This window comes from Maylandia zebra, linkage group LG22, assembly GCF_041146795.1.
Source record: "Maylandia zebra isolate NMK-2024a linkage group LG22, Mzebra_GT3a, whole genome shotgun sequence".
Classification (NCBI taxonomy): Eukaryota; Metazoa; Chordata; class Actinopteri; order Cichliformes; family Cichlidae; genus Maylandia; species Maylandia zebra.
The window spans coordinates 24,459,376-24,483,914 of NC_135187.1; the positions used below are offsets into that span (position 1 = coordinate 24,459,376).

A 24,539-nucleotide genomic window follows, 5' to 3' on the forward strand; every position below is an offset into this window, starting at 1 on the left:
CATTCATCTGAATAACTTTTGAATCCAAATGCAATTTCCAGCGAATTTAAAAACCGTGCCTAATGCAGCTACTGGCAGTTTGAGACCATGCTGACATTTAAAGTGACCACTCCCTTTTCCAGTTTTACATGGAGCCAGACAAGAGTCAAATATTGCACACCCAGTTTTTGGGTTTGTGTGTGTGTGTGTTTTACATGAATACTGTACTTAATTGAGGTAATCTGTGTCTCTGTAACAGTTGCATGGTACTGTTTTCTATTTTTGGCATGTTTGTCAAAGCTAAGTAAAAAAACCTCCCTAGCAAAAGTAATGCATGTAAAATAATAATAACGTTAACCTAACTGTGTGCTTCACCCCTGTAAGTTGTAGCTGTTCCAATATTCAACTAATGCTCACAATGTGGACTAAAACATAATTTTTTGCCAAAACAGAATGCTTAAAAAGAGCAAGGAAACACTGTGAGAAAGGTATAAACATTTGTAGAAAAAAGATGGCAGCTAAACTTTACTGAATTTTACTACATTTCTCTAAACAAAAGCAATTTTACCAAAGCAAGTGGCAACAGCATCCAAGAAAAGCATCTCTTTCAGCATGTTGTAAAACCTCCTCAAGCCCTCACAAACACACAAACAGGGTGATAATATACCCCTCGCTCCAATGTGTATTACTCCCTGTGGAGAGAAAATGGAACATTAGGATTTGCAGGATTTGATCCCAGTCTACACTCTCCTCTTTTGCCTCTGTCATCACACTTCCATTTGGCCAATATCGAGACTTAAGAGGACGAGCCTCATTTTTCAATTAGGCACTAAAACTCACTCGTTCTTCACTGCTCTCTCATCATGCTCATCTAGTCACCACTACCTTCTTCCCACTCAAAATAATAGAGAAGACAGAGGGAGAAAGGGTGGGGTGGGGGGTGGGGGGTGGCGGGGCAGAGTGCCACATAGAGACAGTATTGTAGATCAGCTCTGATGAGTGCGGGAGAAAAGCCGCTTAGCTGGAGTGACTCCCTCCGCTGCTCTTTTACTCACTTTCAAAAGAAATGTGACTGCCTGTGATGACATTATAGCAAATCATTTCAACACATTTAATTTTTTGTTAAGTCTCCCTCGTTAAAACACAACAAACTGACGCACTTTTCGAATGTAAAACAGTATGGAATTAAGTAATAGTGGTGATATGGATAAAGGTGAGGCTGGTTAATAAAGTTTGCACTCATAAAATGTTATATACGTCTCTTTCCCCCCCTAATTTCAGACACCTGCAGTGACTTGCTGAGGAAGCAGACTAAAGAGTCAGACTGCCTGAGTCGTGCAGCAGGGCTGGCTGTGGGTTGCTTTTTTTCTTTCAGTGACCCAGTTGGGAGGCACATTGACTATGCAACAAGACACAGACTGAAGACAAACTTGGCAGCACATGACTGGATAATCATCACAGTACTTTCATATTAAAAAGATGGGGAGGGCGAGCGAGTGATAACATTAGGGAACATGCTACAGAATATGGAAAGCATCAAGGATGAGATTCAAGGTGCAGCAGAAGCAGGAGGAAAACAGGCAATGGTGGTTTGCAAGGACTGCAGCAAGACGCTGAGCGATGGAAGTTCATATTTCAAGAAGTGTTTCTAATGTTCTTTGCCTCCGTCTCTATTGCTACAGATTAAAAAGGAATAAAGACTTTAGAAAGATATGGAGAACAGAAAGAGAGGAATAAGACGTTGGGGAGGGGAGAAAAAAAAGAGTCTGGTGGTTGCTATGGCGACCAGAGGGGAGAGATTCCAGAGTGGTCTCGGCCATTACGCAGTGTGTTGGGGAGCTGGACTGTGCAGCACTTAGGCTTATTGCAGTGTGGGCTGAAAAAGAAGAGATATCTAATATAGACGAGAGGGGCTCACACCAAAATGGTGGCTGGTAAGCACAGTGCGAATAAAAAAAGGGGGTTGAGTACTGAGGTGCTGAGGAAAGCCAATCAGGCTGAGCAAAAAAAGGAAGAAAGAAACAAAAAAGGTTTATCTCATTCGAGAAAATGGGAAGAGATCTAGTGGGTGAAACCAAAACACACAGACACAGTGATGTCCACATAGCAAAATATATATATATATATATATATATATATATATATATATATATATATATATATATATATATATATATATAGAGAGAGAGAGAGAGAGAGAGAGAGAGAGAGAGAGAGAGAGTCACTGATCCCCTCCTACAGCAATCAAATACAAACACTCTGCTAGTAACAAAGCTAAGCTACCATCTTCAGCTAAGCAGTGGAGTCATATATAATAACAAGCACAGCAGCTTATAAGACAGCAGCTCCCTGTACTTGCCTTTAAGATTTGGCAAATGGAAGCACAGTTAATTTCAATTATCTTTTTTCTTGATTAAAAAAAATAATCTAAATGTTGTCATCATTCATTTCCATGATTGAAGATGTTTCTTCCAGAAGAAAGGGTTCTCTGGTTGTTTTTCCCCCTGCATATCCTCTACCGCAATATCATTCCTGTATGGCACAGCTGTACTGTAGTTATAAAAACAACAACAACTAAAAAAAACAGCTTATATGGGATATAGAATAGCTAGCAAAGCTATATAAATACATACATGTTACTGCTTATTTTTATATTTGCATATGTAAATCCAAACCACACTGAATAGAATTCTAAAAAGATGTAAGTTTAAGGTGAAAATCATTTTTCATATTTAACAAGCTGGAATCACAGCAGAGGCGTGATGCAACCAAGGTGCATTCTGGGTAATGCAACCTACAAACAGCTGGCATTCTTTACTTGTGTAAGTTCATTATTCACAAATCTGCTTTCCCTGAGGAAAAGATTACACCTACGACTTGGACTAGAACTCTTATATGGAGGGAAAGTAAACAAAAAAACTGAGAGAAAATGATGGAGATACAAAAAGAAAGATGGATGCAGGTAACATGTCGTTTAACAGGGTGATTATATAAACTTGGTACATGAAATACAGTAGCTACACTTAAGATGAGCTTGGCATATAGTTATAAAATGTGCTTGCTATGAGAAAACAGAAGGAGATTGTGTAGAAATCCATTATGCATACAGTCTTGTGGCTGCCCATTGCATTTTACTGCAATAAAAGAGGGTTAGTGCAGAGAATAAAGACTGGTCATGTGCAGCGTTCCTTGTTGATATGTGTATTTGGCTCAAATGGAGTGCAACAAGCTGCTTAAACGCACAACAGTTTTGGAGACAAAGAATACAAACTGAGGAAAGGGTAATCTGATATGCTGAGTTCATGTGAGAAATTGCTGAAATTGAAAAGGCAAGAAAATGAATGTCACTTCATTCATAGGTATAATTTAAACTTCCACCTGGCAAATGGCAGATACAGGTGCGTTCCTGAGATGAGACGGTGTGATCGCTGATTATGTACAATCTTTGGTCAGTGCCTGCTCTTGTTCCCTGCTGTCTATTTCTGCACATTTCTAACTGTGAGCTAATCAAATCAAAGCAGGGAAATACCTCTATGCCAGCAGCTTCTGGTCAAACCGACTTTAAACGAAGGGGCACAAAGCAGTGTGTCAGCTTCCATGACTTCTTCCTGCTGTTTCTTGGCTTCCAGGGTAGTTCAATTGCCGAAAAGTCATTTGAAACTTCACATTTCTCTCACAGCTTCCAGGTATGAGGTTGCCAAACATTAAAAAGCAGTGGAAAAGATCTATTGTGAAATATAACTGGGAGAAATTAAATTAAAATGCAAAATCTCTTCATCTCTTCACTTAATGTTTTACACAAAATCTAATAAAAAAAAACAGGTCTGTTTCGTGTTTAGTGTTTCATTTGGTCACCGTGGAATAAACGAGTGACCAAGCTGCTGTTAGGAGTTTGCTGATTCTTATCATTGTTAATTTTAATAAGTAACTAAATAAAATCGATCTAAGAATGGAGATTCATTACCTCTAGCCTTTGTACAGTACCAGGAGACACTCCATGTGTGCCAAATGGTAAAATGGTTTTACAGGGAAGAGCAGAACAGATTGACACAACTCCATGAAAGGAGGAAGAAAAAGGGTGGTGGCTTCACATCTAAGAAATTAGGGATAAGAGATGCTAAAATTCTGATGTGCATATACTGTGTAATACAGGCCAACTGTGGGTGGTCTCCTGTCCATTCAGTTACAATAAAGCGCTGCTATGCTTTATTTCCTGTATTTTTTACTCTCCAATTAACATTCACTCTAACCTGCAGGGCAGCACCACATGTCAGCTCAACAGGGCCCCTCTCTTTTTCCCTATAGAGGGTCAGTGCAATTGGTCTTGCCAATGTCATGTGAGCTGGGAGACAGGTAATTACGGCGTTGCACTCATTTCCCCTGGTGCTCCACAGGTTTGCTATCGGCTAGCCTCTGTTGTACCACAGCCACCCCAAGATGTGCATTCATTTTTTTCCCTTCAGATCCCCAAAACAGCAAGCACTGAGGCACCATTGAAGGTTTAAAGGGGGCAAATTTACCTCAACTTAGTAGAGTGATCACTGTAACTTTTCCCCCCCTATTATCAAATGTAGCATCGAGTCATGAACAAAAAACGGAGGATTTACAAGGTTGAAGGGAGTAATTTACACAGGTAACATTTATCAAGTTTAAGCTGTTTCCCCCCTAAAAAATGGTCATTTGGAATTGTTACGTTTTTGGTTATTCTTCAAGTAACAAATTCTTATTAGCCCGGTGATTCTTTTTCACAGAATCTAAAATTTGGTGTCCAGAACACGGTCAAAAAAAGGAAATGTATTGTACAGTGCGGGTTTTTGAACGCTTAGCTTTGAGATGTGCTAATGAAAGACTGTAGATCAATAGAATAACAATTTCTACAATCATTTTTGCACTCAGAACTACTGAAACAACAGGGGACCAAGCACTGGGACAAGTTTAATGCCAGTGTCAACACTTAACAAGTGGATTCACGCAGCTTTATTGACATGTGCTATCAGCAGTACAGTTTGTGCATAGGGGTAAACGATTGCTTACAGTACAAAGCAAAAGTAGTTGGTCTAGCAGTGAAACTGTTCAAACTACGAAACACAAAGCATCTGCAGTCTTGGCATTACTTTAGTTGCCAATGTAGTTTTGCAAACTTATTTGCAGCAAGAGAGAGTTAAATCATCCAAGGTCAGAAGCTAGACACGACTGGCAGTCTTGTACCCACTAGTGAGAAAGAAAGATGCAATTGCCTCCCAGTGGAATTAACAAACAGACTCTTTTATTTGGCTTTACATAGTTACACAGTGTGGTCTTGGGCTTTCTGAGTCTACTGATGTTGCTCCAATGAGCCACATCCCTGCATTCACAATATCTCAAAAAGACTGACAAACCCATGTCAGGTAATTAGCCTAATTAGTCACTCACTTGTATTTTCTTCTCCCTAGGCTCACCACTACTCCTACATGGAACTGAAGCGTGCTATCATTAATATCACCTCGCCATGGATCATAAAACACTGTATGTCACCATGATAAAAGTGCTAGCTCTAGCATGAGAATGGACAAATGATAACCCATACTAGTCGGATAGAATGGCTTTAAATTACACTACCAGATGACTGAATTAGTTGAGTACCCATTGGTTATTTTGTACTGCAATGACTCACCCATTTTCAGCCCTTTTGTTACAATAATCAAGAAATTTGTCTCAATAGCAGCAATATCAACAGTGTTTGAAAAATAGCATTATTTTCTAAATTTTCTGCATAAATCGCTCACAAAATACATTTTAAAAGTGACTTTTAGAACTGAAGATTTTTTTAGATTCAGTTTAAATGAAACATCGCATTGAAAGACATTAAAGTAAGCTATAATAGCGGGTATTCTATGAAGATGGAAGTTGAGTTACCTTCATATGCAGCTTTGAATCCCTGCCCGCTGACCGCATAGTCAGAAAGCAGCCACAGTGTGAGCCTGGAGCCCGTACTCACAATTGGTGGAGGCAGCTGGAAGCCAGTTAACCTAAGAACAAGTGGACAGAAGGACATTAACGGTGAGACAAAAAAAAGAAAAAAAATTAAGATCCAATCAATAGCACAGTTGGTTGCAAGGTCAGGTATGAAGCCCACTTCCATCACACCAGCTTCTATTAAGCCAGCTGTTACCTCAGGCATTCAAGGATCACTTTTGTATAACGAGGCTCTGAATCATCAGCAAATTATTAAAATGCCAAGACCTCAACAAGACAGTTAACTAATTTCTTTCCATCAGCAAAGACACAGTAAGTGCAATCATGTATTCACAGTAAATTAGAAACCCAGCAGCCAGCAAACAGATAGCAAACATACTGTCAAACTGATTCAACAATCATTTCTAATAACCAAGCCAGTAGTTTGCAGATTATTACATATATTACATGGCCATGTGTCTGGTAAAGGCGCTGGTGACTCTTTAAAGCTTTTTCCACTTTCCCCACCAGCTTGGTGAAGCAAACCTGCTTCTAACTATCTATTTATTTTTTAATGTTTTCATTTTAATGTGAATATTTAATGAGTTTTACTTGTAAATATAAATATATCTTTAGCCCTCTTAACCTTGGAAACTGTCCTCCTCCTTCGCAGGACTCCCAATTTAATAAATAAGAAATAAACATATGCTCACTGCTGCGAGTATGAAAACACAGAATATGATAAAATGCCAAATAACACGACAATCAATAAATGATTTGTTAATTATTGTGATCCAGATTTATACACACTAGAACTCTGAAACCTCTTTTGCAGATTGGTGGTTGCCTCGGATTTGTCCGTGTCACACGCCGTGAATAATGCGCATAATACCAAACAATATTCTCTCTCCGAGAATAGATGAGATCGCATAATGCATACCACAACACATATTACTTATGCATTCATGATATTTGATGTTGTGGCCAAGTGGCCCAGGTGCACATGACGCACACACACCCCCGGACCATGACAGGCCACACCGAAGGCAGTGGCAAAACATTGGCAAGGCACATGAATGCACATTTAGGAAGAGTTCTTACATAGTCAACCAGAAAAAAAGGGTATTGGAATAACATTGTCACCTCTGTTGGTGGATCTGTTTATGTAACATGTGGTACAACGCACAAGCATATTTAAGATTATTTCAATATGCCTACATTTAGCCTGGAACGGAGAGTTTTCTGTAATAACAACCAAATTCTATTTCCAAGTGGGCCAATTCTAACATAATTCAGGTGTTTTCCTATCTCTGAACTGATACAGAACAGTGCCTTTACAAACAAACTCTCAAAAACTAAACCAAACTTTCTCTAGCATTGATAAAGTGAAGTGCTAAAAAAGATGAGCTTTTGAGTGTTAAGGAACATCTCGCTTGTGCTGGGCTGGACCCCCTTTTGGCTTCAGAACTGCCTTATTTCTTCATGGCAGAGATTGAGCAAGATTCTGGAAAGATTTAGGTCCATACTGACATGATAGCATCACACTATTGCTGCATATTTGGTGACCACAGATCTATGACTCAAATCTCCCTTTCTGCCAAATTCCAAAGATGTACTGAGATCTGGTGACTGTGGAGGCCATTTGAATTACGTGAACTCATTGTCATGTTCAAGAGACCAGTTTGAGGTGATATGATATATGATCCTGACATGACACGTTATCCTGCTAGAAGCAGTCATCAAAGGTGGCTACACTGTTGTCATAAAGGAATGGACACAGTCAGCAACAACACAGGAAGGCTGTTGCATTTAAATCAACACCAATGCTCAGTTGGTACTAAGAGGTCTGTGAAGAAAATATCCCTAAATCCCTACAAGACAACAACAACACTAGCCTGAATTGGTGATATAAGACAGGAATGATCCAACAATAAAAGCCACTCAGTTAAAATCAAGAGAAAATCAGGAGTATGAACTGCTGACAGAAGACAGCATGGATCCATGTTTCAGTTGTTTTCTGATCCTACCATCTGAATGTCTCAGCAGAAACTGAGACTCATCAGACAAGGCAACATTTTGCCAGTCTTCTCTTGTCCAATTTTGACCAGCCTGTATGAACTGTCCCTGTTCTTTTTTGGCACCCAGTGTGGTTTTTTGCTGCTATAGCCCATTTCTTTCAAGGCTGGATTCGCTGTGCATCTGGAGATACTCTTCTGCATACCTTGGTTGCAACGAGTGCTTATTTGAGTTACTATTGTCTTATTATCAGCTCATATTAGTCTGGTCATTCTCTTCTGACATCTGGTATCAATGAGACATTTTCGCCCTGAGGAATACTGCCTACTGAGTATTTTCTCTTTTTTAGACGTTTCTCTGTAAACCATATGCAGGAAAATAGATCACCACTCTCTGAAATAGTCAGATTAGCCCATCTGGCACCAATAACCATTGAAAGTCGCTTAAATCATTCATTGCATGACACCAGGCAAGGCAGTCAACTGCTTGGAGCCCCATGCCATTTGGGGGACCCAAAGGGCTGACAAACTTTAAACTTCTGTTTAAACCTAATGACTAATAGATCCAGAATGTGCTAAGACAAAATATCTCCCACACCATTACACCACCACCACTAGTAGGAACCAAAAACTAACTTTGTATCTTAATTTTGTTACTGGCAGCCTATCAGAAAAAAGACATAATTTGATCTCCTTGACATGGGCCAAAAACTTATGGTAGGGCAGGCATAGACATTTGAGGAAACTGGACAAGTGAAGACAGAAGACAAAAAAACATCTACAGCAAATGAACAGGATATGCATATGAAATATGAAAAAACTCTGTTTTTCTTTTCATCTTTTGCTGGTTTGGGGGATCTTATTAAAACTGATGACATTATGAAAGCAGATAACTATAATCAGAATTAGATTTACAATGCAATATAATCTACAAAGACAAACACGCTGTGCAGTAAAAGCATACCTGGAGAGAAACACAACCCCGACCTGAACATTACTGAAGCAGTGTGGGATCATCTTGACACAGAATATAGCAAAAGCTCACTTCAGTTACTAGCTGTAGCCAATTAGCGAAATAACGGAAAAAAAAACCATAACCTTGTAGCCAGCAAACCCAAAACTCTGTTGGGAGCATGCACACATTGTATTTACTTCTTTCTGTATCATAAGATACAAGCTAGGTAGCCATTATATACAAATAATAAAATATAAACCTACTGACCTCAGTAATTTATTTAGTTATAATCCAGACTTCCCCAACTCCAAATCTATTTTTGTGGTTGTTGTTGTTGTTGTTGTCCCCTCCCTTCCCACCCCAAAATTTAAACTAAATAGTTTCACTGGCCGATATTTGCTTCCTGATGTACTTGCACAACGTGTGTATGGTTCAGTGCCCCCTGGTGGAAAGAAGGTAAAACTGTATTTTATACTTTCTTTTTTGGTTTATCAAAAACTACTTCCAGGGGTATTTTGTTTGTTTGTTACCAACACAAATTAAAAGGCCACAGTTTGCATTCAAAATATACAAATGTAATAGTGTCAGATAGGAAAATGTCAATGTAAATGACATTTTTTCGCCATCATATCCATGTAAGGTGAAGATTGAACCATGTGAAAAAAACCCAAATCTATCAAAACTTATGTACTTCTGTTGCTACTTCTTTTGGACATTTAACCTTTCTTATTCTTCAACTCTATGACTCTTTTACACCATTTCCCTCTCCATCTGTGCCCATACAAGCTGCTCTGAATGGCCCGGCATGTGAGTTGCTGTAGATGGTAATTCTTGTAGATCTGTGAAACAATCCTCGCTTCTGTTTTTTTTAAATTGATTTATTTTATTTAACTCACAACTATGTACTTCAATCTGCTACTGGACTTTCTGGCTCGGCTTTTTCACCTTCTGTTCTCACAAGTCTGCCATGCGCCTACTGCTTGACAATATACTCGACATTGAGGGACGGAAAGTTGAGCTTTTTGTAAATCTCGCAAATGAAGTGAACAGAAATGCTTTTAGAAGCTCCCACTCCGAGGTCTGTTTGAGCGGACATCTCAAACTGAGCACACACAGGTTCCCCTTGCATCTAGATGCAAAGTATCAATCATTGTTTGACTATAGTGCACCTAAGTGAAAATAGTTTAGATAAGTGAGCCTTGTCTTATTATGGCCTGCTTCCAGCAGCACTTTTGCAGGTTGCGCTATTCAATCAGTGTTTACCATCCACACAACAGAGATGCCCACATATGCATGCTAATTAAAAATTAAAAATCCAGGTGTCCATTGTGTCCATTGTTCATTTGTGGCCAGTTACCACAGACTGATTAATCTGCATACAGTAATGACTGTGTGCATGCACGCGCGCGTGTGTGTGTATACGTTTTACATCCCTGATTTACAGATTCTAATAACAGAATATGTTGCCCACCTAACTTTTAGCTCATCCTTGAAGTTTCCCTTCAATTTAAAACATCCTCTCTCTCTCTCTCTCTCTCTCTCTCTCTCTCTCTCTCTCCCTAACTCACTGCCTGTGTATCCCACTCTTTACAATCTATTACATTCCCTCACTTTTATCTCTTAACATTAAGAGAGGCCTCTGTGTTTCAACTAATCCTTAAGTACCACACCAGAGGTGGGAAAATTGCAAAACACCAGAACTGGAGGGATGTGTTGGACCAAAAAAAGGTGGAGAGGACTTTATTAAATGTGTGATTTCACTCCTCTCTGTGCGACACACATAGGGGGATATCAGCTAAATGATGGGACACATGTTCATGCAAATGGCTCCTTCGCTGACCGCAAATTGACTTGGAAGGCAGCCATCTTGGTTCAGCAGGCAGGGCACTGCCGTGAAAAGGGGGTTTGACAGAGGGTATCATGGAGCAGCTAGAGAGGGGAGCAAACTGGCCTCTTGCATAAGGCAGAAATGTCCCTGAATCATATTTCCAAGCTAAGGGAAAAGAAAATGGATACAGTTGGGAAGCACAAAGAAGCTGACTTCACAAGCAGAGGTAGATTAAATTTTGCAGTGTGATATGGGCTGTGGCAATCTGAGGAATGCAGCTGCTATTGTGGGCGGGGGGAAACAGCTGGGGGATTGCCTGTTATCAAGGAAAAGATGCGAGATATGATTGCAACCGAGCGATACAAAAGAATGGATTTGCAGCACAGGTATCTCAAGTGAGTGGTAAAGTGACGGAGGGAGGATGAAGGAGAGTGAGGGACACGGGAGGAGAGAGAGACACACACAAAAGTTAAGAAAAACGACGCTGTTATGGGAAATCATTGGCTGCTTCTATTATATGGAATGCTGAGTAATATCAGAAATTAGGTCCTCCCGTGGAGAATAATAGGCGTGTCCCTGCATGGCTGCATCCAAACAGAAGAATATATGCTGTGTGTGTAAGTGTTTACATAAGCTCTCGTGTGTGCGTGCATATGTGTGTGTGTGCGTGTGTGTGTGTGTGTGTGTAGGCATGGAAAAGAGCAGAGGTCTATTAAGAGGGCTTTCCACCTGACTGGCCTCAGCATCATCTCAATGAAGAACCTCTGCTTCCAATTATCCCACCACTACCCACGGGAGCGAGAGCAGGAGAGACGGACAGATGGAGGATGGTAGACAGGGTAAATGTGTAAGAAAGATGGCTGCATTGAGGAGGACTGGAGACGCTGCGATGAAAGAAAGGCCCGCTGAGGAAGACGGGCAGAACGCAGGCTGGCATGGAAGGCGAGAGGGGCGGATGCAGACACCTCAACAGCCATGAGATGGGCTGAGGATGAGGTAGAAACTCCACGGCTAATACAGGAGTCACAATTAGGGAGACGTGTGAGCACACACGCATGCTGTTTTTAATCATTCAAATTTTTTTGAGCGGGCATGTGTGTGTGTCCTCTAAAAGAAAAATTAATGCATATTCACAGCTGTAAACCGACAGGGACTAAATCAGGCCATTCATCCTTTAATCCTATGCACTTTGTGAATGCGTGTGTATGTGTGTGTATATATATGTGTCTGTGTGTTTGCAGGGTGGAATGTAACTACAATGCTGATGCAGCTTATTTTCTCCCAGAAGGAGGGAAGAGGGAAGATAAAAAAAGAAGGAAAAAATAGATACAGCAGCAAGATTTTGATGGCTGAGTAGAGGGGAGACATTAGCCAATAAATGATGGGTGGTAAGAGAGAGACATAGGAGGGAGGGAGGGAGTTGAAGTGCAGAGAAAAGAAATAGGTGTGTATTTCTACACGTGTTTGTGAAAGTGTGTGTGTGTGTATGTGTGTGCGTATTCTTTCTATACGAGACCCTGTGCAGCTATATCTTGTCAGTGGTCAAGGCCAAGGGCTGATGCTCTCCTGTGCTCTGTAAGCTCTAACTCTCCACTGACTGCCTATCACACTAAAAAGCAGTGCTTTGAACTAGTGCCCTACCACTGCAAAACACACACACACACACACACACACACACACACACACACACACACACACACACATATATATATACATACATATATATATAAAACACCCAGCACGCCCCTGCGGGCGGTTTATCCTTCAAGCTCGGGTCCTCTACCAGAGGCCTGGGAGCTTGAGGGTCCTGCGCAGTATCTTAGCTGTTCCCAGGACTGCGCTCTTCTGGACAGAGATCTCCGATGTTATTCCCGGGATCTGCTGGAGCCACTCGCCTAGCTTGGGAGTCAACGCACCTAGTGCTCCGATTACCACGGGGACCACCGTTACCTTCACCCTCCACATCCTCTCGAGCTCTTCTCTGAGCCCTTGGTATTTCTCCAGCTTCTCGTGTTCCTTCTTCCTGATATTGCTGTCATTCGGAACCGCTACATCGATCACTACGGCCGTCTTCTTCTGTTTGTCTACCACCACTATGTCCGGTTGGTTAGCCACCACCATTTTGTCCGTCTGTATCTGGAAGTCCCACAGGATCTTAGCTCGGTCATTCTCCACCACCCTTGGGGGCATCTCCCATTTTGACCTCGGTACTTCCAGGTTATACTCGGCACAGATGTTCCTGTACACTATGCCGGCCACTTGGTTATGGCGTTCCATGTATGCCTTGCCTGCTAGCATCTTGCACCCTGCTGTTATGTGCTGGATTGTCTCTGGGGCATCTTTACACAGCCTGCACCTGGGGTCTTGCCTGGTGTGATAGACCCCAGCCTCTATGGATCTTGTGCTCAGAGCTTGTTCTTGTGCTGCCATGATTAGTGCCTCTGTGCTGTCTTTCAGTCCAGCTTTGTCCAGCCACTGGTAGGATTTCTGGATATCAGCCACCCCCTCTATCTGCCGGTGGTACATACCGTGCAGGGGCCTGTCCTTCCATGATGGTTCCTCGTCTCCCTCCTCTTTCTTGGGTTTCTGCTGCCTGAGGTATTCACTGAGCACTCGGTCATCTTCCCAATGTGTATGTGTATGTATATATATGCATATATATATATATATATATATATATATATATATATATATATATATATATATATATATATATATATATATATGCAGAAGCAATGAATGGCTCTAGTTAAATCTGCTGTGTATATTTTTAAGGCAAAAGAATATATCTTTAAAAAAAAGTTGATATAGTTGCTGGATTCAAAGCTGTGCCCACTGAGCACGCCTGTGTATGACTCATCACTAGCTCTACTTACAATTTATAAAAAGCTGACCTTGATGCCTGGTGGAGGTTAAAATGGCACTTCATTCCCCCCCCCCCTCCCTCACGCACACACACACAATTTGACTCCCCCGCTTAACAGGCAAAGTTTCACATGCAATTAGACTGCATCTCTATCAGCCTTCTTTCCCTACTTGTTGGGCGAGCTGTAATGTACCCCGTCACTTTGCCCAAGGGCATGATCTGGCCTTGATAGAGCTGCCTTCAGCTCTCTCGCTTTCAGTTCAAATTCTTGGCATTTAACGTGTATTAACAGTAATCATAGTGGAGTTGCAGGAGCTGACACTTTTTTTTTCATTTCTATTAACCACTAAGTTTTCTGCCCGTTTAGCCTGTTAATTTCAGCTTAGCCGCAAAGGTAAGAGTGCATCAGCAGCATCAGCGATTTGGAAATCTCATACACAGCTTCCCCAAAACACATCAATATTTCAAACAGGGCTGATGTCTTTTTTTTTCTTTTTTTTCGACTCAGACTAGTTCTTCCCGTCTCCATCGTGAAGAAAGAATGGGGCTGTGGCGCGCAGCTGATCATTAATATTCATACGTGGGTGACATCACAAGGTGTTTGCGTTTCGCGGCGAAACGATAAGGGGTGAGGGATCCTCTCAGAAGTGCCTGATGCTAAATGCTGATGGCGAGATAATCAACCACAGTCAGTTCCAGCTAAAAGACAAACTGCAGTGAAGTCATTAACAAGCTGGTGTCTCCAGAGAAAGAGAGAGCAACAGTGTGTGTTAGAGAGAGAGAGAGAGAGAGAGAGAGAGAGAGAGAGATAGAGGCTGATAAGAAGGAAACGCAGTGGAAGAGAAGGTGAGAGGAGGACTGAGATAGGAGTGGGAGGAGAAAATATTAGCAGAGACTTGAGGAGATTTGAACAGATGAAGTGCTCCAGAGAAAACAGGAACAAATAAATAGAAGTGTATGTGTGTGGGGAGGGGGAGGGGGGGGGGGGGGGGGGTGTTGGCTGTGAAAAAAAAGATAAAATGTGAAAACCTTTTTTTTCCAAGCCCGGGGGGGGGGGGGGGGGGGGGGGTGTGAGGAAAAGAAGTAATGAAGTAATGCAATAATGAAAACAAGTAAACTGTTTAAAGACTTTAAAGAGTCATATAATGCTTTTTGGACTGAAAACAAAAGAGGTGGTAGACACACGACTTCATCTGCACACAATATCTCAAGTAACGACCAGAGCTGGAATAAAGGATGAGGGAAATGATGGATCGTCTTCATTTTTCAATCTACCTATTACAGTGTGTTATTAAGACTTTTATACAAACTTGGACCCATGTGTTTACTAGCACTAAAGCATCTACAGGTCATGGAGTGCTTTTGACTGGTTTATCTAAACGTTATATACACTTTTTAACAGTGTATTTACATTCTCGTGTTATTATCTGCATCTTCACAGCACCATACTTAACTTTAAGGCTACAGAGCCGGTTGACCCCCATCTACAGGATATTACGGGGGACCTGTATTCACCAGCTGCTTTGTTATGTACACCTTGCTGGTACTCAGTATTAACTCGGTTGTTACTTAGGAGGCAGAGCAGGGCATCTACTAATCTGAAGGTGGGTGGTTCAATCCTGCTCCAGTCTGCATGCCAAAGTATTTTTGGGCAAGATATTGAAACCCAAGTTGCTCTCCAGTGTGTTTCTAGGAGCATGAATGTTAGCTAGAATGGGTGTGAATGAGGCATGTTGTATGAAGTGCTTTGAGTTCTCCGATGGAATAGAAAAGCAATACATAAGAACCAGTCCATTACTATTTAGTAGGCTAGACCCCATTTTACCTTCAGAATTGCTTTAATTCGTCATGGCAGAGCTTCAGTGAAGTGCTAGAACCATTTAGAGTCCACACTGGTCCATACTGACGTGACAGCATCACGCAGTTGCTGCAAATTCCTGAAACAAATCTTTCCTTCCACTTCATGCCAAAGGTGGATTGCAATCTGTCAACTGTGGAGGCCTTTGAGCACAGTGAACTCATTTTCATGTTCAAGAAACCAGTTTGAGATCATCTAAGTTATAATACTGAAAGCTACCACCAGAAGATGGGTTCACTGTGATCATAAAGGGACGGAAAGGTCAGCAACAATACTAAGGTCGGCTAAAAGATACTTGGTATTGAGGGGCCCAAAGCATGCCAAAATATCGCCCATACCATTACACCATTACAGCAGTCTGAGCAACTAAAGCAGGATGGAGCCACACTTTAATGTTGTTTGTGCCAAATTCTGAACCTAAGATCTGAATGTCGTAGCAGAAATCAAGTCTCATCAGACCAGGCAATGTTTCTGCAATCTGTTGGGTCATTTTTGTGACCCCATGTGAATTTTAGCCTCAGTTTCCCAGCATGGTCTTCTGCTGCTCTAGCCCATCTTCTTCAAGATTCCACTTTCTGTGCATTCACAGTATGTTCTTCATACCTTCTTTATGACAGTGGTTACCTAACTCACTGCCTTCTAGCCTTTCTCCTCTGACCTCTTGAATCTACAAGGCATTTTCACCCAGAGAAATGAGCGTTGTCTGGAAACCACAGAGATAGTTGTGTGAGGAAATCCCAACAGATCAGCAGTTTGTGAAATACTCAGACCAGCCTGTCTGGCAATAACTACCATGCCGTACTCAAAATCACATAAATCCCCTTTCTTCTTCATTCTGATGCTCAGCTTGAATGTTAGCAGGTCATCTTGACCATCACTACATCTCTAAATCCACTGGGTCATTGCCATGGGGTTGGCTTAACAGATATTTACATTAACGAAAGGTATACCCAAAAAAGTGGACTTCCCCGAACATCATTTTGATTCTTGAACTCTACTAATATAACTTTGCATGATTTACTCTGATGATTCTTTGATGCCCTTCAGTTCATCCTCTGTGAGAAGCAAGCCATTTAGGCTCATCTCCTGTTTAAGGCATCTTTCTTCTGATTGGCTGAAAAGCAGGTGGGTGGAGCTTTATTAATCACAGCTAGAGTTAAAACCTCATGCTGACAAACTTTGGTGATCTTTAATCTAAGCACCCACCACTGTAACAGCATATGACAGAATATTGGGGAAAAAAAGCAAAATGTGTCCATTTTAAATAAATGTCAGAAAAGGGAAGTGTTTAAAACATGAATCACAAATGTGAATAATAATGTAATATTTCTAGCTGACACACTCTCCTTTGCAAATAACAGTCTCAATAACTAGAAGCCTTAATAAAGAATTCTAAAATGAACAACAAATGCACTCCGACACAGGAGAAGTAAAAAAACACAAATGAATTCTTTGCTCATTCATTCCCCCTTTGTAGAGACATAAGTCAATTACACTTACAGCACACAAATCAAGGCTGACAAATGGAACAAGGTGACGTTCACACGTCCACCGTGTTTTCCCCGGGTCCGCACAAATCGCTTTGCAATAATCCTCAGGCCAAAAACAATTAGTGATCAAATAAAACGAATGCAGTGTTGTGCAGTTCTCGCTCCTAGGAGAGTGACAAAGCTAAGTGGTAGCCCTGAGATATGCTGTTGTTTACTGGCTTGTGCCAGCCAGCAGTGGTGTGAGCCTCTCCTTGTGTGCATATATGTCAGTGGATATATAGAAATTACGACACGCCGTGACGAAGTCAATGATCCAGGAGAGGGAGAAAAAAAAGACAGATTAAAGAATTGCAAATGAAAACAAACTATAAAAAGGTTATTGCACATTTTAGTCGTACTCAGCTGCAGGGATGTTGAATTCGTTTCAAATGGTGTGCCACATACAGTCCATTTTGATCCTAAGTGGGCCAAACCAGTGAAACTTCCCTTTCTGTGAGCATAAAGAAGTTTAACTACACATTGAATCCCTAAATATAAGGAAAGGAAGGGCAATTTCAACAGTATTTCTTAGTTTTCTATAAAATGCTGCTGTAGTAAATAAAAGAAATGTATCAGCATGACTTAAATTGCAAGGAATGTGTGAAATTACAGGACTAAAAAGGTTTCTGTGAATTCACAAAAAATATGCAGCTTTGTTGTTGTTGTTTTTAAATGTAGACCAATTGTATGAAAAAAAATCTATAGCAGATCATAAAAAAATAGAAACTCTTCAGTAATTTAATCGTTACTTAATTATTTGTTGTATTATGAATGGCCATTGTGGAGATCTTTATCAGTAGGAGAGGCTGCAAAATTTATTAAAATACAATTAAGTCCAAAATTTATGCCCTCCTTATTTTCCAAAGCCGTCCAGTGGGTCAGATTAGAGTATTTGCCATGAGGATTCTGTCCACAGGGCTTTATGTTTATACTAATAAGTATTGGGTTTATGTATATGTATTATCTATGGCTCTAATAATATACTAATAGAGGCACAGTTTAATGCACTGCTCTAAAAATGACTATCCTTATGTTGTTACTGTTGCTGCCATTGGCAGCAGTAATCGCTGTTGCCCAAACACTCATCTAATGCTTTGTGAATGTTTCATTATGCCTAAATAAGGTTGTATAATGCCTGGTGCAAACAAGATCAAATCATGCGTTGGTGAGTCAGCCTCACAAGCATCAAGATTTTTAATGTGTAATACGCAGATCAGGCCAAGTGTAGTAGCAGTAGGAGTGAGGCTTGATGAGGAGATGTATATGAAAACAAAAATGTGTCAGCGCTGCACTTTCCAGAACCGCTCGAAATCGCATTCAAATGCAGCCATTTGGATCTTTACAGATGTTTAGCAAACATGAGGCTTTTCACTTGTATGCTCATCTCATCCTCTCTCTGCAATTTAGTGGTAGTTTTTTTTCTCCCATCAGTTAAAGTTGAAGCACAACTCACATTTCACTTCAAGTCCTGAAATTGGGTTCATGTTCAATTTGCGTTTGGAAGAGATTTTTAACCAAGTGACTTCCCATCCACACGAATGTCATTTTTGTGTTGATGTATTGATGCTGAAGCAGCATTAACGGTTGCTAGGAGAAGTTCACATTTTCTGAAGAGAAACTAAAACCCCAACTTTTTTTTTTTTTTTTTAATTTTATGAATTAGCTCGCAACAGCAAGCATGGTTCATTCTCATCCACATGTGGTGCTGCTTTTGCTGCCTCTTTTTTAACTTATGTTGCTCTTTCATGAAGAGATCCCCTCCTCCAGTACAAAGCTCAGAGGGAACAATTACTTTCCCCATATACATAACAGAAATAGAGTTGGCATACCATCAATGGGCATTCATCAGACCTATTTGAGTCCCAGAATGGATCTAAAACAGGAGCAGGGTTTAAAGGTCTAAAGCTTTAATTGGTAAGTTTCACTTAAGAGAAATCTTCCTACTAGGAAATGATATTTTATACAACAGTGTGCTCTAACTGGAAAGGTCTTAGGTAAGGACCTTTCCTGTACAACATCACAGTATTCCTGTGAACAAATCCCCATTCATGAATAAATGTTTTATTTTATTTTTTTTCCCGCTTCATGACTGCGGTGAACAGATTCTTGACCTCAAACCCATCCAACATCTTTGGAAAGAATTGGAATGCCTACTGTTAGAGAGAGTCCTTGTCAGCCAACATCAGTGCCTCACCTCACTAATGCGTTTGTAGCAGAATAAAAGCAGATCTCTGCAGCCAAGTTTCTCATTCTTTCCAGGACAGTGTGGACAAATTTATCAGGTTTTTAGCCCCCTGTCTTTTGGGTTCAGATGTTCAGCAATCATATATGGGTGTTGCGTTCAAATCAAAAGCATTGATTGTTGATAAATCACTCATGCTGAAGACGCCCTCTGGGCAGTTGAGTGATTGGCATAATTTTGCTTTTGTACAGGGTCGCAATGGATGTGAAATGAACCAGTCAAGATGTGATTATAAGACTTTTAGCTCTATTCGAAGGAGTATAAGCAGAGCAGGCTCAAAATAATTGGCCAAACTAACCAAATTTTAAATCCCAGGATTGTTTTTAAGAATTAAATGCAAATTCTTTGCAGTCTGTGACTACCTGAAGTCATTTCTGGCCCTTTGCGAGGCATTCAGTGCCGCTACCTTCAGTTAATGTTTGCTGCTGATTCATTCTGCTTTTAATTTTATCTTTGGTACGTTAAAAGCACGCTTGATTGAGGTCGTCTACTAAACCTGTTAATGTAGCTTCCATTTATTTACCTGTCAGGCAGTGTTTAAGGTCACTACAGCGTTGCTACATGGTTAAATCATCAATGAACATTGGTGAGCCATTTCTACTGGCATAAATACAATTCCATGCCATGATGTGCTTTCTGTCATGACCTCTTCCTTTCCTCGATGTTCTTCTTGGTTTCATTTGTCTGTCACCTGTCATTTAGGGTTTTTTTTTTTTGTTTGTTTGTTTGTTTGTTTGTTTTGTGAAAATGAAATTACCTGAAAAAATTAGCTCCCAAAAGTTACAACCAGTATATTTGTTAAATCTGCTGAATTCAATCTGAAGGTCTAGGCTTTAATCAGATATGTCGCAGAGGCAAAATTACAACAATTATGTAACTGTTTTAAAATGCACATTGAACTGACTTGATATTTAAACTTCCCCTCTAGTTGTGATCATCAATTCCCCACTAAGTCTGCAGAGGGAAGCCTCTAATAAAATGCAGAACACGCTTGGGAATAAGATCTGATTAGCCAGCAAGGCTAACAGGGACACAGTGACCAATGGAGCGCCCAACCAACGCTATTGAATTTCTAAACATCAATCTTCTTTTGCTTTTGTGGCAAAGATGATCAAAAAGCAGCAGAGAGAAATGAGACACTGGGAGAAAAAGAGAGTGTGTATGAGTGCGTAATAGAAAAAAGAAAAATACTGGATCCAGAATTAGCTGCAGGCTCGTACAAACATTGTTCATATGCCAGTCGTCTTATTTCTTGGATATTGTCAACGACCTTCCCTTTAGTTGTTTTATGCCTGTAGATCTAAATATTGATGCCCTTATCATGTGCATCTTAATTGTCTTTTTTGGAATGAAGACTTTATTAATCTGTTCTATTAGCATCTTTATATTTTAGCCCTTCAACAGACTGGGAACCTGTCCACGGTGTACCTCTCGCCCTATGCCATCTAGGATAAGCTTCAGGCTGTATGTAACCATGAATTGGATAAGCAGAATAAGAAGGATGGATGGATTACAGTTTTTTACAGACGCTAGGACACATTTCTCAATACTTAGGTCACGTTTGCAAAACTCCTCACACAGTGAGCACAACAGAAGTCTATGTGGGCTAAACTGAGGATCAGTTATCATTGTTTTGGCACAAAATGCATTCAATGACTACATCTCTCAAATTTCATGAATTATCTTCTCACTCAGACACAACAACTGCCAAAAATCTTTGTACGGACAGGACATTTTGCATGTGCTTACATACTGTTTTCAAAACTGTTAAACTTATGGCCAAAACAATAACACAATGCAAAACTTGAAAAGACAGCAAAATTCAACAACAATATTTTATTGAAACATATTTTAAATCTAAAAATGCAGTTTAACCAGCCACAGCTGATTCTCATTGTAGATGAACATCTACACAGGTGTTACTCCTTCAATTTTTCAACTCCTTCAATTCTGGCATGCCAGAAGATTCTTTCCTAGGTGTATTGCCCTAGATGACATGAGATGTGATGTGGATGAGAACATGTGGCCAAATGGAGAAGACCGAGTAGATTAGCATTACTATTGTATGTGTATCAGTGGATGGTGTGTATACAAATTCTTGTATTTTGGGATTACTTAGTGCAAAAAAATAAAAAATACATAAACAAATATTACAGTTTTTTACAGTCGCTAACAAGCGTTTGTCCAAACAGTTGTCACATTTGCAAAACTCTAAACACAATTAGCACAGGATCGGTCTGTTGTGGCCATACCATTCACACATTTCATGTCGTGTTCACCCAATATGCAGTCAGTGAACACATTTCCACAATGCTTACATTTTCTTAACAGACAAGTTATACCTCCCAACAAAACTATGGACTGTTCTTGTAGTATCTACGAATGTTAACACACAACATCCCACAATAGCAAAAACAATATTCCAAACCTTAGATACAGTATAAAAACCTCTGCTTCTGCAATGATATGTCGGTGGATCCGACATACCAGGCGGTTTTATCCCAGGTGCATCGACTTGGATAACATCAAATGTGATGTTGATGAAAACATGTGGCCTAACCCTGAAGATCGCAGAGATTAGATGCAAATCTTTTGCCTTTTTTTTAGCCCCCCTCCCCCTCCCCCCCTTTTTATCTTGGCTTTTTGCTGTTGTTTTTTTGTTCAGAATGCTCTTGTGTGTTTCATGGATATTTTGTTCACTGTAAGCAATACTGTAAAACTTTCTCTGTCCTATCATACCGTGTTTCTACTGTACCTCCTGTGGTAAACAGTAAAGAAACAAAAACTTGTTTGCTTTTTACTGGAATGCTTTTGAATGTGAACATTACTGTACATGTGGACATACAGTTACCAACCAAGACATTTCTGGTGTCAATATGGTGGATTGCATGTTTCGCATGCAAATACCTGTGAAACTGAAACATAAAAGTCTATGCAGTTTTTGTAATGTCAATAATAGCCAGTATTTTGAAACCTGGTGTACTTTGATTGACTGCATGTACCTTGTGAAGTGAAAACAAGTGTTATTCTTTGACAGACTAATTTCATTTTGAGTCAGATTTATAGTGTTTTTGTACAGTTAGTGTGTGCAGAGAAAGATGTGTTCTAATTTTGAAATGAGGAGTTAGTATATATTTAACAAAGTGTATTTTTGGGAAGGATATTATCCATTTGGCCAATTGTGTTTTGTAGGTGTGGGTCTGTGTTAAGAGTTTAGAAAAAGTATCTGAAGTATGGGTAGGCGCTTGTTAGCGACTGTAAAAAACTGTAACGAATTCTGCATGATGTCTGATTCATTCCAGTAACATATATTGAAATTATAAACAGAGATGTGTCCTTGTTTTACACAAGGAAACACTGTGTAATGCTACATGTTGTTAGTGTTTTTTAGGTCATTGTTTTGTGGGTGACAAAGTGTGTTTGTCGGCTGTCAACCTTTGCTAGTGTTCTGGAAGAATGAGGTTATTTGAGACCTGAATGAAGTGTTTTGGTAGTTGTAGTGCATTTTGAATGTGAAATGAACTGCTTTGCCAAGCTGACGGTCAGTTAGGAGGATTGTGTGAAGAGTTTTGCAAAAGTGACCTAAGTATTGAGAAATGTGTCCTAGTGTCTGTAAAAAACTGTAAGTGAATGGATAGATTGTAGTGTATGTAAACCCAAATTGACATCCTTGCTCCTTGCTATGTAGTCACTAACAGTATTCTTAGAGCAGAAAATGCTGAGTTAACCTTTAACCTTTTGACAACTAAATAAGCATGACAGTAACTGGTCAAATGCAAGAGGGGTCTAATTACAAGGCAGGAAAATCCTTTTGACACAGCATGGTCATTGTGTACGTGAGTGTGTGTGTGTGTGTGTGTGTGTGTGTGTGTGTGTGTGTGTGTGTGTGTGTGTGTGTGTGGATGTGCACGCAATATGACTGCTTTATCCATTATCACATTTCACAAGGTGTTTGTATAGCTAATTAGACTGTTATGCTGTGTGTCTCCAAGGGATGAACAGGCAAAAACAAAGAGAAAGGGTGAAATCAAGGAAGAAATACGTGACTACAGCCATATCGAGGAAAAAATAAACAAACAAAAAAACTGCCAAATCAACATGGCTGTAAAAATACACCACAGATTTGCCTAAGCTTCCAAACAAAGGGTGCACAAGGGCAACATCTGTGCTTCATAGTCCTGTAGATTACAGCTAAAGGGAATGTAGTTCCTTTGTTTTAGGGCATGTGGTTCTGTGCTACCATATTGCGTTTGCTGGCTGTTTTTCTGCTGTTTTCTTTCTTCTGTAGTGTAGTCTATAGCATTCATAAAAAGCCATGTTATTTATTATTAGTAGTAGTAGTATTTGGTTTCAGATAATAATAATGGATTGGATTTATATAGCGCTTTTCAAGGCACCCAAAGCGCTTTACAATACCACTATGCATTCACTCTCACACACTGGTGGAGGCAGCTACAGTTGTAGCCACGGCTGCTCTGGGGCAGACTGACAGAAGCGAGGCTGCCATATCGCGCCATCGGCCCCTCTGGCCAACACCAGTAGGCAACTAGGGTAAAGTGTCTTGCCCAAGGACACAACGACCAGGACAGAGAGCCCAGGGATTGAACCTGCGACCTTCCGGTTACAGATGCGATTCCCAACCCCCTGAGCCACGGTCGCCCCAAATGAGTCTGACACATTTTTCTGCAAACACAGCAATCACAGAATGGACAGACTAGAGCATTAGTCCAAATGTCAACTCATGTGGAAATTGGCTGCAAAATGGTATATGGTGCTGCACTGAAAACCTCCTTGCTTTGGTGGCTTCCAGGCTGCCATAGTTGCCAATAGTTTTCATGGAAAATACAGACTTGTCTGTAAACAGTTGCAAATTACTCACCAAGCAGTAGTGAAACTCTGAAAAGTGCAACATAAATCAGAAAAGGAGACGGTTAGCCTTCAAAGTAAGAGTTGCAGGGAGGAAGCACAAGTTTTACTTTGAAAGCGAATGTCCTCGGTTTCTGGATTGCTTCTTTTGAGTTTCATGCAGCAGCTCTGTTCCTTTAAGGCAAAGGCTCTGTCGATGGCAACTCCAGACTGTCAGTCTGCCTCAGATTTTAGTTTCAGCCTCTCATCAGTTGCCCATGAATACAGTGCATACTGTCATTTAGATAAAAGAATAGGCAGTTCTAAAAGGTTGAGTTGAATCCTGGATCGTTGACTGACACTTTGACTTTTGAGTTTCATGCAGCAGCTCTGTTCATACACAATTCTTTCTTAGCAGTAACAGCAAAAGAACCACAGGGTCTGGAGTCGCCATCGACAGAGCCTTTGCCTTAAAGGAACATGGCCTT

General features: G+C 40.4%; 1 protein-coding gene across 2 annotated transcripts in view; it reads right to left on the bottom strand.

Moving 5' to 3' along the window:
- csmd2 (CUB and Sushi multiple domains 2) overlaps positions 1-24,539 on the bottom strand; it is a 275,924-nt gene that overhangs the window by 217,844 nt on the left and 33,541 nt on the right. For both annotated transcript variants that reach the window (XM_023152492.3, XM_023152493.3), the window contains one exon: positions 5,875-5,987. In XM_023152492.3, coding sequence (XP_023008260.2) covers positions 5,875-5,987 — 113 coding nt within the window. The remainder of the gene's footprint in view (positions 1-5,874; positions 5,988-24,539) is intronic.